Source organism: Pleurodeles waltl, chromosome 3_1, assembly GCF_031143425.1.
Source record: "Pleurodeles waltl isolate 20211129_DDA chromosome 3_1, aPleWal1.hap1.20221129, whole genome shotgun sequence".
Taxonomy (NCBI): Eukaryota; Metazoa; Chordata; class Amphibia; order Caudata; family Salamandridae; genus Pleurodeles; species Pleurodeles waltl.
Window position 1 is genome coordinate 1,637,227,297 of NC_090440.1, and position 14,367 is coordinate 1,637,241,663.

The window sequence follows — 14,367 nt, forward strand, 5'->3', positions numbered from 1 at the left end:
ATTTTTGGGATCCCACACACGTGTTAAAATATTAACAAAGTTAGACAAGTCTCCCAAGTGTGTTTGCACACCGTCAGGTGTGAAGACAGGCACATAAAAAAAGGGGGACGGCTGGATTAACATGGAAATAGGCAATCACCCGGCAAGTCCCTGGCGGGCACCAACGTGACGATGATGCGCTTTTAGAGGTGGGCTGCTCTTTGAGCGCTAATGCTGGCGGAGGGGGGCGGTGCACAATCTCACTCACTCCACTTTCACAGGAGTCACTCAGTGATCGAAACTCGTGATTGAGCCCCGAGGAGACCCCCATCCCTTGCGCATGAGTCACACCAGCTTCTGAAAGACAGCCCCGGCCCCCAGGCGCCCCCGCCGAGCCCGTACCCTCCTGGTCGATACTCCCCAGCCCTCCATGTTGGACCAGAGGGGGTGTAGCTGTGACTCACGCCTGCGTCGGAGGAGATAAACTGTCTATTCAGGCTGCCCACAAAAAGGCAGCGCTAAAAGTCATCTGGAAAAGGCACTATTGAGGCTGCTTTCTGCGTCACGTCTATATTCAAGGACGAGCCCCGGGAGTTTCAAAGGCGCTGTCCATGGTCTGGGCTGCCCGCTTCCCCCTCCGCCCCCTCTGGCTGTCGGATTGAGTGCAGCTGGGCTCGGACCCCAGTGCCCACCGGTAAGTCTCTGCTGGTATTCTCCACGCCTCGGATAGACACGACTGGACTCCATGTCCCGCTGAGTGAGGGGACATTTTGTGGAAGGGGACGGGGCCATTAGTAATTTATAGCAGTGTGAGCGATGGGCGCCAGTCACCCATTCCATTGCATATAACCTGTTACATCGCTCCGAGCCGGCGGCAGGTCATACCGAGTTAAATGTCGTTCCTGTTAATGATTTTGTTTTGCATGCTACGAACTGCTGAATTTCCGAAATATTTTTGTTACAATTATTTAATTATTGGGGCAGCGATTGCGCCTTTATTTCGGAACACATTAAACAATAAACTATTGGTGCAGATCTGCACGCACTTCCGATGTCGCAACGAATCCTTCTTCAAGGGAAACGAATTTTCTTCGTTTACCGTGTCTGCGAGCGGAGCGGGGGTGGTGTCGCCTTCCGGATAAGGGGCTTGTAAAGACTGGCGGGTCCCCGGCGGCCGGCCTCGCCCGGGTGTCAGGGCGCTTCGTTAAGAGTGAATCGATACCTCGTGTCGTTGCAATGGCTGTGTTACCGCTCCGGAGCGCACCGCGGGGCTCTTGAGAGGCATGGATGCACATTTACCCTGTGAGTTATTGCTGAGTGTTTTTCAAAGACATAATCCGTTTTGTGTGCGAGGTTGATGAGTGTTGACGACGCGAGTGTAAGCGATGTGTGTCGTCAATTGCAGTTGTGTGCTTGCGTGTAAGTGTGAAAAACTGCGCCCTCACTCCGTGTGCCAGGCCTGGTGGTGCTGTGTCTGTGTAAAGGTTGTGCATGAGTGAAAGTTGTGTGTGTGAAGGAAGCTCGCGACAATTATGCTGTGCCCGTGTAAAGGCTGTCCATGTGTGAAAGATGTGTGTGTAACGGAAGCTCGGGCCGGACACGGCGGTGTGCCTGTGTAAAGGCCGTGCATGCGTAAAGGGTGTGGGTGTACATGAAGTTCGGGCCGGGCATGGGACTGAGCTTGTGTAAAGGCCGTGCATATTTCAACTTTACACACACACACACACACACACACCCTTCACACATACACGGCCTTTACACAAGCTCAGTGTCATGCCCGGCTCGAGCTTCCTTTACACTGTAAAGGAAGCTCGGACCGTGCACGGCGGTGTGCTTGTGTAAAGGCCGTGCATGTGTAAAGGGTGTGTGTGTAAAGAAAGTTCGGGCCGGGCATGGGACTGTGCTTGTGTAAAGGCCGTGCATATTTGAACTTTACATACACACACACCATTCACACATGCACGGCCGTTACACAAGCACAGTGTCATGCCCGGCCCGAGCTTCCTTTACACTGTAAAGGAAGCTGGCGCCGGGCACGGCGATGTGCTTGTGTAAATGCCGTGCATGTGCGAAGGCCGTGTGTGTAAAGGACGCTCGGTCCAAACACGACGATGTGCTGATGTAAAGGCCGTGCATGTGTGAAGGGTGTGTGTTTGTAAAGGCAGACGCTGTGCCTGTGTAAATATTCTGGCTATAGAAAAGGTGCTCGCGCTGGATCGCTGCTGCAGTGCATGTGTAAAGGTTGTCTAAGTGTAAAGGCTGTGTAAGAAAGCTCGCGCCGGGCTCTGCTGTACATATGTAAAGTAGATATTCCCATAGAGGATTTGTAAAGGCTGCTACCGGGTCGGTGCTGCTGTACCTGTGTAAAGTATGTATCCATGCAGAGAGTGTGTAAAGGCTGCTGCTGACGGATCGGTGTTGCTGCCCCTGTGATTGATCGGATCGGTGTTGCTGCTGGTGGGCCTGTGTAAAGGCTGCTCGCCCGGGGATTCTGCTTCTGTGCCTGTGTAAAGGCTTTTACCAATTTAAAGGTTTCATCGTATCGATCTCGGTGCTTTGTGGCTGTGTAAAAGCTGTGCTTGTGTAACTGCCGTATTGTAGCATTTACGGCAAATACATTAAGGCTGCCCGTGTAAAGCCTGGCAGACCCGGTGTTGTTGCACTTGTGTAGAGGCTGTTATCCCCGGGCTCGGCGGGCTGCCGTGCTTTTGTAAAGTATGTGTCTGTTTAAAGGCTGTGTAAAGGGCTGCCAGTGCCTATGTGAAAGATGTGCCTGTGTAAAGGCAGTCTTTGCCGAGGTAGGTGCTTATGTGCTTACGTGGGGGCAGCCTGTGGCAGGGCCGATGCTTCTCTGTGTAGAGGGACCCTTTACAGGGACCAGCGCTTCTGTGCCTGTGTAAAGGCAGCCTGTACCCTGCTCCCGTGCCTGTGTCGAGGCAGCTTGTGCAGGGGGCGGTGGATCTCTGCCTGTGTAAAACCAGCCCGTGCAACGCTCTGTGCTTCTGTGCCTGTGTAAAGGCAGCCTGTACCCTGCTCCCGTGCCTGTGTCGAGGCAGCTTGTGCAGGGGGCGGTGGATCTCTGCCTGTGTAAAACCAGCCCGTGGAACGCTCTGTGCTTCTGTGCCTGTGTAAAGACAGCCTATGCAATGACCGGTGGTTCTGTGCCTGTGTAAAGGCAGACGGTGCTTCCGTGCCTCTGCAATGGAGCCTATCAGGGTGCTTCTGTGCCTGTGTAGAGGCACCCTGTACCGGGGATGGTGCTTCTGTGCCTTTGTAAGAAGCCTGTCCTAGTGCCCATGTGCCTGTGCAGAGGCATCCACTGCCGGGGCCGGGGCTTCCGTGCCTGTGTAGAGTCACCATCTGCTTGTATAGATGCATAATGTGCTGGGGTCGCTGCTTTGCACGGAGCAGTGCTTCTGTGCCTGCGTAAAGGCAGCCTGTACCCTGCTCCTGTGTCGAGGAACACTGTGCAGGGGTCGACGATTCTGTGCCGGTGTAAAGGCAGCCTACTTCGGTGGTTATGTGCCTGTCTAAAGGTAGACGTTGCTTCTGTGCCTTTTTAAAGCAGCCTACGTGTGCCTGTGTAGAGGAAGCCTGTCATGGTGCGTCTGTGGCTCTGGAGAGGCAGCATATCCCTGGGTCGGCGTGTCTGTGTCTGTATACAGGCACCCCGTGCTGGGGTCGCTGCGTCTGTGCCTGTGTAAAGACAGCATGTACGGTGGCCGGTGCTTCTGTGCCTGTTAAATGCAGTCTGTGAAGGGACCAGTGTGTCTGTGCCTGTGTGAAGGCAGCCTGTCCTGCTGGTTCTGTGGCTGTGTAGAGGCAGCCTGTGCAGGGACCAGTATGTCTGTGCCTGTATAAATTCCGCCCCGGGCTGGGTGCCTCAGTGGCAGATAAGGCGACGCTGCCTGCACCGGCTCGGAGTGACACGGCTCGTTACCCGGTGTCATTAGCGCAGACCACACGGTCTGCTGCTCCCAGACACCATCCCAAGCCCTGCTGGGCTCAGGCGCTCCCTGCCTGGCCCTCACACACCGCGGACCTGGGCTCTGAAGCACAGGCACCCGCGCGAGGTCCCGGTGGCACCGGAAGATGGACTGCTCCTGTTCCCTCTACCACACCGAGGGCTGCAAGTGCCTCCTGGCACCACCCCTTCCCAGCACCACACACGAACACCCACACTTGGAATATCCACTGTGATTTAGCTTTTTTCTTTCACGGGATACGAAATATTTACAGCGGATTTAATGTTTTTTTTTCTGTCCGTGCAGTAAACTATCCACTTGCCAGCAGTCTGCGGAGGAGACGGACTTTGGACCAGTGAGATCTTCGAAGACCAGAGAGGGCCCATGGCATCTCCAGCTCCCTCCTCCTCCGGCGCCGGCCCGGACACCAACCCTAGCAACCTCCGGCCCACAAGTAGGTGTGCGCTGCCCTCTAGCGGCGCAGCAGCGACGCGCGGGACCTGGGGTGGGGAGCGGCGTTAGACTCCAGTCTAGATATGGCGGGAAAGCAGCCTGGCACAGGTGCACACATCGACCTCTCTTTCGCAAACGACACACCCATATGTATTTTGGGCTGAAATGTACATCCAGTCGAACCCCGCCTTTGATATATACTATACCCTGTGGGGCCATTTTCGATATAAAACGAAATCGTGCAGCTGAACGCTAACATATATAACATAATTAATTTAAAACGATTTGAGGGGCGAATTAAGTTGCCCACATTTTTAAACCTATGTATACACCTGGTACGTTTTAGCTATATGGGCCTCCAAATGTCTATTTTATATCGCTAATGTCGTTAAAGATGTGCATTGGGTTCTATTTTGACAACACGCCCCCCCTTAATTGCTTTAGATTTGTGCTGAATGACTGAAGTGTCGGAAGCAGGCAGAGGGTTCTGGAGAGAACGACTGTGTAATCGTCTGATAGCGGTGCCCAGTCAATTTAGAAGACACACACACTCAAAAAACGGATGACATAATCTCCAGAGACAGGGAGGGGAGAGGCAAGGGAGACATGCCTGGTAGGCACAGCAAAGCGAGGAATGGCTTCTACTCTGCACGGCAGGCAGAAGCTATGAGGCATGAAGAGGGGAGTCATTATTTTGATTATTTCTGGAACGAGAAAAAGCCTGTGGGGTGAAGTGGGGAGGAGGGGTGGCTGGGAGAAGAAAGGGGAGACAATGAGACCACATTCAGCAACATGCACAAATATTGTTTACATTCTGCTGTGGCCGCTTTGAGAAAAAAAGGGATATCTGAAATGGAACTAAAACACAATTTTAATCACAGAAATCTTAAGCGATATATTTATGTATGTTACATTTGGCGTGTTTGTTTTTGTTTGAGTAAATAGCATGTTGTTAAGTGCGCTCCCTCAGATAGGGAAAGGGGGTCGTGTTGGTGTGTTGGGCTATGCAGGAAAGCCTGGCTTTGTGTTTTTGTCGGTGCAGCTCGGAGTATTACGGTGATGAATGTCGCGCTGTCTCTGCTGTCAGGTTTTATCTGGCTCTCCAGGGCTGGAGGCAGGCTGCAGTGTCAGGCCTCCCCCGCTAGCCTGTCACCAACTCGCTCTTTTCCTCCACCTCTGGCGCCTCCTCCACCTTTGTGCACTCTCTGGCTTCTGCCTTTTTTATTTCCATCCGTCATTTTGGATTGGGCCGAGCGCTCATAGCGTTCTCATAAATCCTTACCCTGGCTTCCCTCTTCCATAACAAATCTGCCACGCTCTCTCTCTCAACTTGTTTTTGTAGCGCTTCTTATCGCAATTCTACCTCTTCAAATAGCTGGTTTATAATAATAGATGTTATTATTACCCAGTTTATAGTACGCAGCTTACTCTACTCGGAAGGATGTAAGGCTGGGGCTACCTTGCCGGGATTAGAATTCGCGACTTCCAGAAGACCACATTTGTCAACAGGGAGTGTTTAGCTTATTCGTCCCCTTTTCTACCCATACTTCCTAATGATGTCTTTTATTTCTTAACAACAACAAAAAACGCTTGTCTCTTGGCGCCCCCTCACCTTCCTGATTAATTTGCTTTTGCTCACTGCGAGGCGTAATTGTTTCTTAGAGGGAAACATTCAGTTGCTGACTCCGTGGGTATCTCATGCTCCTCTGTTTTGATTTTCACGCCCACTTCCTTTCGGACATGCTGGCCATGAAGGGCTGAAGTTCATCGCCGCAGGCCTTGGCTCGTTATGTTAAAATTGTGCGCCGGTTCAACCTGTCCTCCGAGAACCGCTCCTCATTTCAAATGACGCCTACTTTAGAAAAAAAAACATATTCAAACAGAGAGGGGGTGTATTAAGTGTCTGTGGGGCACCAAATAAGGAAAGTGCCACAAGCCTCCCTCCTTCCCCCCCGCAAGGAATGCGGGGGCCCCTCGCAATCCCAATACCCATCAGCTCACAGCTGATGGGCCTCCTTCTATGTATGGACGGCTGACCCCACCCCCGTACATCGGGGGCTGCGGGAGTGTCCGTTGCGCCCCTGATTAGGGGATGCCTCGTCTACAGAGAAATGGGTGACCCGCTTTGGGCGTGTCCCCTCAAGCCTCTCCCTTCCTTTGTGGTGTCGTCTCTCCACGCGTTCTGCCGTGCCAGTGTCTGTCCATCCCCCCCACCCTGGCAGGGTTCAACCAGAGCTCACCCTCCAGGGTCGACGGGGGCCTTCGCCCCCGCGACAGAAAACACAGGTGTCTAATGGGTGGGGGGCAGGGAACACTTGCAGGCGGAGTGCGTGGAGGATGGAATAGAGCGGCCGGGACAGTGGGGGAAATGAAGCGGGGCAGAAACAGTGAGCCAGAAAACAAAAGCAAGGAAGTAGGGTAGTGACTAACCAGAAAATACCACCAAAAGTCCCAGCAGGGTAGCAGGCAGCCAGGAACCAAAACCAAAGAGACAGCCAGGAGCCAAGGGAACCGGGAGGTGGCCAATCAGGAACAAGCGAGCAGCCGGAGGACAACCAGCAACCCAGAACAAAGGAGCAGAGATGCAGACTTCCATGAGCCAAGGGACTAACGCAGAACCAAAAGATGGCAGTAGCCAGGCACAAACAAAAAAATTTTAAGAGGAAAGACAAGAACAAACCAGGAGCAATGGGAACACCGCAGTACCAGAGGATGGGACAAGAACAAGGGAGCTTGGCACTAGCCAGCCACAAACAAATATGGAGTAGGAAAGACAGGAGCCAGCGAGGAACCAAGAACAATGGAGCAGATTGCAGTGGCCTGCGACGAACCAAACCAAAGAGGGGCCGTCGGACCAGCGCATCAGCCGGCTGAGGGGCCCAGGTTACTGAGGAAGGGAGCCTTGCAGCAGAGAAGCATAAACAACATGGGAGCAGAGTGGAAACAAGGCAGTGGTCATTCGGGAAGAACCCAATGCGGGTAAAAGTCAGACGGGAAAGAAGCCCAAAGGAGCAGGCAGCTGCCTCGGCACTCACACAGAGTCTTGTATGCTGTTGTCATTCTTGCTCTGCCTATGAGAAGATTCCCATCCGTGGAGCCTATGAGACCCAGAACCGCCTTCTTTGGGAAATCTTACTTGGACAGGCTGTTAAACGAGAGGTGAAGAGAGATCACGGCTAAAACAACCCAAACCCCGACCTCCAGTCCACCTCTTTTCCCTCCAAGGGAAAGGCCTGCTCACTGGTAGTACTGTGGCGCGGGAGTGTTTCTTTCATTTCCATGCCTCCAGACTTACGCGTAGTTGTGTTTATTACGCGCGTCCTGTACTCTTTATGATGTACCTAGAGCTCTGCTTGTGAACATTCCAGCGGGACCAGAGGGCGGCGGCCCAGCGGGGATGACACCGTGCCCCGTGTAGCTCTTAGACGCTACCCCTTCGCTATACCACACAGAGGAAGTCCATCCAGGCCGTGGGTTGTCTTAGCTGAAGCATGAAAGCCAACTGCCGGGTGAGAAGGTCACTGTCACTTCTCCAACAGGTGTCAAGGTGTCACCCGGAGCCCTTCATCTCTGGAGGCTGCCAGCGTCTCGTGCAAGGAGGTCGACATCCGGGCCCAGGAGGGCATCAGTTTCTTCCCATAATGGAGGTCAGCGTATGTGTTTCCAGAGATGTCAGGATCAACATAGGGGTCTCAGGAAGCCAGCAGTGTCTTATGAATCTCGGCGTGTCCCCTGAGGCTGTGAGTGTCACCCCTTAAAAGGTCACCATCAGAGTCTCCAAATAATGTCAGAGTCTCGCATGAGGGCTACATATTTACCCCCAGCGACTCCCTACGCCTTGTGCAAGGAGGGCAACTTCCGGCCCACACGGGTGTCAGTTCTGCCGCGAGAAGTTCAACTTCCGGGTCTTCGGAGACTCTGAGTATCAACATAGAGGTCTCCCGAATAGAAGCTGACAGTAACTTATAAACAGAGGCCCCCTAAGGCTGCCAGTATTTCGTCCCCCAGGGGCTTCCGGTGATATACATTCAAGTGAGGGGTTCAGCAGGGGCAGCCGTCTGTAGGTAGAGACCAGCAGCTCCAGTCCCTTACCTGCTGAAGGTGCGGGAGTGGAGCAGGGCGGCGGTGAGTAACCCTGCTCCTCCTACAGGTGTTGGGCCTCATTGCCCACGTCCCATGCCAACAGTAGCGGGCACAGCCCGGACTGACACTGCCGGGCAACCCAGAGCTAACCTAGCAGGAGAATACAATAGAAACGAATGAGCCTGGCATCTGTAGGGTAAGGCGTGGGGACACACTACGGGATGAAGAAGCAGGGCACCCTTGGGATCGTTTGTCAGTGCACCCGAGAAAGAGGAAACTAGACACCCCTGGGTATGATGCATCCGCTGGGAGTGAGTCAGCAGGGAACCTCACATGCTAAAGCAACAGGACATCCCTGAGGACGAAGCAGCGTGGCACACTGAGGATGAGGCTCAGGGCACCGCTGAAACCGAGGCAGCATAGCACCCAGAGGACGAGGCAGCAGGACACCTCTGAGGACGAGGCAGGATGACATCACTGAGGGCGAGGCATGAGGGCAGCCCTGAGGGTGAGGCAGGATGACACCACTGAGGGCGTGGCATGAGGGCAGCCCTGAGGGTGAGGCAGGATGACACCACTGAGGGCGTGGCATGAGGGCAGCCCTGAGGGCGAGGCAGGATGACACCACTGAAGTCGAGGCAGCAGTGCACCCCTGAGGACGAGGCAGCAGTGCACCCCTGAGGACGAGGCAGCATGGCACACTGAGGACGAGGCATGATGACACCCTGAGGACGAGGCAGCAGAACATCCCTGAGGACGAGGTAGCAGGATACCCCTCAGGGCGAGGCAGGATGACACCACTGACGTCGAGGCAGCAGGGCATCCCTGAGGACGAATCAGCATGGCACCCTCAGGACGAGGCAGCAAGGCACCCTTGATTACAAGGCAGCGGGGAAACCGGAGGACGCAGCAGCAAGGCACCCTGAGAATGAGACTGCGAGCCAGCTCTGAAGAGAAGGAAGCAGTACCCACCTTGCGATGAGGCAGGAGGACACCTCAGTGGAAAAGACAACAGGGCAACTTAGGAGATGTGATACCACTATGACCCATATATAGCATGACACCCTGGGTGTGAGGTCACAGGGCCCCGTGAATGAGACATCTGGACATTCTAGGAGATGAGAGAGCATGACTACCCTGGGATGAGGTAGCAGGAACCCTCTGGGGACGAGGCAGCAGCACCCCCTAGGGACGAAGCCGCATGAAAGTCTAGGGACAGGGGAGGAAGAAGCCCCTAGGGGTGAGATAGCAGGAATCCCCAAGCTTGAGGCAGCACAAACTCCTTGTGAAGAGGCAGCAGGAACTCCTGGGGATGAGGGTGCATGAACCCCTGAGGGCCAGGCAACAGGAGGCTCAAGGGGACGAAGCAGCAGAAATCCCATGAGAACGAGGCAGCAGGAACCTTCCGGAAACCAGGGGCATGAGGCCCGAGGGGCGAGCAGGTGGAATCCCCTGGTAAGTAGCAGCGGAAAGCCCCTGGGATAAGGCGGTGGGAAACCTATGTGAAGGAGGCAGCTGGACGCAACAAGTGAAGGGTCACATATATACAATGGAAGGCCTTACACAGTAGTTAGATCACCAGGTGCCTTCACCTACTCTTTAACTCTGTAAAAGTCAAGGACCCAGAGTCATGCATCTCAGAGACCTTCACACTGTGGAGACCGACCAAGACCATGGAAGGTGTGGCCACTCATGTACCTACTGGCACTCTCAACTACCTTCTGTCCCTCTCCGTGCCAACACATGTGCCATATCATCCACAACACCACCAGCTTCACGGGTGCATAGTCACTCTGTCTCAAGTGTTGGCATATTCTACTGCTTGAACCGCACATGGTCCTTTCCACTAAGAACACCAAATGCCCCAGTAACAATTACCTGTCTGTGTCCTAGAACTTTGTGTCAAGGCCAACTCAGTGTGCTGCAGTTAGATCCAAAGCACAATTACATTATTGCTTTTTGATGACTTTTTACATATGGTTTTGTGACATTCTTTGGATAGGCTATTAATCTAAAACAAACTTCAAGTGAACTCCACCAGCTCCATTGTTTCTCTTAGTTACCCTACTGCTCACCTTCATGTGGTGTAATGCAAAGTGGCTGTGTCACCACACAGTATGTGGAAGGCCTCTCCCTCCCACACCCCTTCAGTTTTAAGGACACCGGATTCAGTGTCACACTAATAAGAGACACAATTGTGGGAGAGGGGTTTCCAATGTATTATTATCAATGGGGTATTTATATCTGCAACATCTGGGGAGCGTGGCACTGTGGGTGTACCTTTCAGGATATCCGCATGACACATTTACATACAATGATTCTAAATGGAAATCGTTTGCACTCTCCATGGAAGTGTGCCTTGTATTTGGTCCTCTCAGACCTACATTAGACATCTGTGTGGTCGATGTCCTGTCCTGGAGCAATTTATAACATAACAGGCTATTTGTAGACCACATTGTGAGTCCAGAGAGCATATTGGTGCTAACTATGTGGTTTTTATTTAACATGGATTTAGCAGGGAGGTAACGGTCCGCTGTACAGAATCGCAAATCAAGATACATTCAACTCGTGATTGAAGGGGTAGCTAGTTCCTAAGTAGAGTGTTACTTCATTGTGCTGGAATGTTCATTACTGAGGTGTGTGGTCAGGTCTTTCCTGAACTGGAGCGGGGTTGGGGCTGTCCATATGGATACAGGAAAGCTGATACATATCCCGGATGCACAGATGAAGGCCAGTGCAGGATTAGCTAGTAGACAATAACAAAACAAATTAATTAATACACATGGTACTGTCTGTAGCAGTTCTGTGCCCCAATATCTGTATTTTCTATGATGGCGAGTGCTGTCCTCCAGTCACTACAAAATAGTAGTCCCACTTCGATGTTTATGAACCATCCCAATTTAAAGATCTATATTATGACAGTTGAGCTGTCAAACTGAGCAACAATAATAGGCTGGAGTTTGCATCCGCCCCTTTCAACCACTGGTTTTCTTCAGACTCTTTCAGCCATTGGCTTTATACTTTTTAATTCATGTCTTGGTTTTGCCAAGTGCAGTGTTCATCAAGCACACGGTGTTAGTGCCCTTAAAGTCTATCTTTCCTCTTTCAGTCAAGTGTTTGCATTGAAGTTGAAGAGGGACTACTTTACAGCTTCATCCCTCTCTGGTCGTGCTGGGTCCCAGGTGTACCTCACACTCTAGGTCACTAATGGTGCATTGGTTGGCAAATGCAACCCACGCCTATTGCCTTTCCAGTGTTTTTTAGTTTTCAAAACCTGGTCAGCATAGAGAAGTATACACATTAATACAGAAAAAGCGTGTGCATAGCCCTTGTGGCCAAGAGGAAAAGGAGTATTGGGGCTGTTCAGAAGAGATGGATCCATGCCAGATAGTCAGTTTATTTACATAAAACACAGCCACATATTATGAAGACAAGTGGGGCATTTCTATTTTCAGTGTTTAGATAAAAATTCTAGCATTGATTCAGCCCACTTGGATATATGTTGGACACCCCTGTTTGGAGGTTTAACCTGACCCTACTGTATTCTAGTCCGTTCATGTACAGGAGCGTGCAATACAGCTCCATGGGAACCCCTTCCGGCGTCATGAGGCCCTGGGATGTGGACTTACTCGGGTTGAGGACACACACACAGAAAGAAAGTCCAAGTACAACTATTGATAACGCATCCCCAACAGATAACCAGACACACCGTAGTGCAAGGCACTTAAATGCCGTGCTAGTTCATAATTTCATATTTGGGACAACGCCCGTTCCACACCCTGTTGCCTCCGCCTGCTGTGTAATTCGGGACGGTGCGGCGCAGCTCCCCGGCGCTACACACAAACGTGCCACACACATATGCGAGCGTTTTGTGAGTGAAAGCCGGGGTCCCCGGCCTCTGGGATTTGAGCAAACCCTGTTCAGAGCCTCGCGGGCCGTAGGCTGCGCTTAATGCAGACTGTGCACCGTGGGCGGCACTGGCCCCGTCGCGTGCCGCACATGTCACTCTTCTACTTGTAAGCTGTGTGGACTTTCCCAACAAAACTTGAACGACCCCCCCCCCTCACCCCCTGTCCGTTTTTTATCCTTATTTGTAACAGCACTGCGTAGCGCATGTATTTGTATGTGTACTCCGACGGCTGCTGGACATGACGTTATACATCTACTTTCTAGAATGTCATTCTCAGGAGAGATACAATCTTTGGCATAACGGTATGCAAACACAGAGGTTGATTGTATATGAAACTACATCCTGGGAACTTTACATACAATTTTCCTCAACTATATTTTTATACTGTCCTTTAAATTTGACGTAATTATTAAACGATGTGTGAATACGCTGTTTTGCTCTAAGGTGATATCACACCAGATACCTTTCAGCTCAAAGGCACCAGCGTTAAGTAATTCAAGTCGATGCTATAAAATAGCGCATTTGATTGAATAAGAGAGATTGGGAACTCGTGTGTGTGTAGTGGGGGCGGGGGCGTTTGGGGGAGTAAACGGGGAGGACAGAAGAAGAACACAGGGGGACACTAATATGCCCGGGAAGCGCACGCCTCTTCTCAGCCCAGCCATGCAGACCGAGCTTCTTCTCGTCAAATACCATTTTTCACCCAATTAATTCCTGAACTCTCCTACGACCCCATTTCATGCCAGTTTATTCTGAGCTGCCTCCTTGTTGGATCGCTGCCAGAAATTATTACACGCACGGGTCCCCGGTGAGGCTGGGGAACGGACTGGTGATGATGACGCCCTCGTTTCTAAATTAGTCAGGGGAGGGGGCTGGGGGTAGAAATCCGATCAGTCACCCAAGCGACCCACCAAAGCCAGAGATGAGACCCTTGCACTCGAAGGCGGCTCTTGAACTGGGTTGGATGGGGTTAGTTCGTAAGCCTGGAATGTTGTGGGGTTGCACTTGTGTGGACAGCTAACACGTCTGGGTGTAGCTGTGTGTACACGTGGAATGTGGCATTGACTAGCTGTACGAGCAGGTGGAATGCAGTGTTGGTTCAGGTGCATCGGAGGGGTGGGATATAGTGTGGCAGGGAAGGGCTGGGAGTGAAACAAAATCTCCCCTTGGGAAGCCGATTTTCCGCACAACAGGGTCTCACTCACATTTATCAGCGCAAACAACCACCAAACAATCATCTCAGCTCAATAAATACAGTCAAGATCAGTACCACAAAGTATGTGAACGGACATAGTTTTAAAGACGTAACCGCAGGCACTATGCGAATACATCAATCTTTCGCATGTGGTATATATCAACATTTGTCTGATAATCGTTTAGCACATGAAAAAGTGTTAAAAACAGTTATCATTTCAAGATTTCAGGTAATGACACATGAACCCGCCCCTGCCCCAATATGGTGTGAGATTAAAATACAAATAATAATGAGAAAAGAATGAAAAAGAATAAGAAGGAAGAAAGAATGTCTATTAAAAATTATGCTGATCTGCTTCAATCATTGAACAAGATATATGATGTCTCAGGGGAATGGTCATCTATAGTATCACGATGTTAGGCAGATTCTATACACAATGTACATCAACATGTTTCGGTGGGATTTACAATGTATAACCACCTTCTTCAGGATAAAACAGAAAAGGCTATCTCCCACAAATGCACAGAGTGGACAATATCTTTCAGGTATATATAGCCTGATTCTGGACAGCTTCCGATGCCTATGAATTATTGTCCTAAAAGGACTTCCCCTCAAGGGAAATTGGTTTCCCAAGGGGAGATTTTATTTAACTGTTTGATACAGTGCTCCATCACCTTGGCTTGTGGGGCCCCTCTCTCTTGTTTCGTAGGCAGAGTTGGACAGGGACACAGAATAGGGCCGGGTACCAATATGAAAGTGGCCCCCATTAGTTAATTAGATAG

At 51.5% G+C, this 14,367-nt stretch overlaps 1 protein-coding gene across 2 annotated transcripts in view; it reads left to right on the forward strand.

The window, feature by feature from the left end:
* Positions 1-265: 265 nt before the first annotated feature.
* The window catches only part of GAD1 (glutamate decarboxylase 1), a 257,259-nt gene continuing 243,157 nt past the window's right edge, over positions 266-14,367 (forward strand). The window contains exons 1-2 of one of the 2 annotated variants that reach the window (XM_069225317.1): positions 266-673; positions 4,251-4,398. In XM_069225317.1, the coding sequence (XP_069081418.1) occupies positions 4,329-4,398 (70 nt within the window). In that variant the 5' untranslated portion in view covers positions 266-673; positions 4,251-4,328. The remainder of the gene's footprint in view (positions 674-4,250; positions 4,399-14,367) is intronic. The other variant, XM_069225318.1, reaches the window with a different exon arrangement.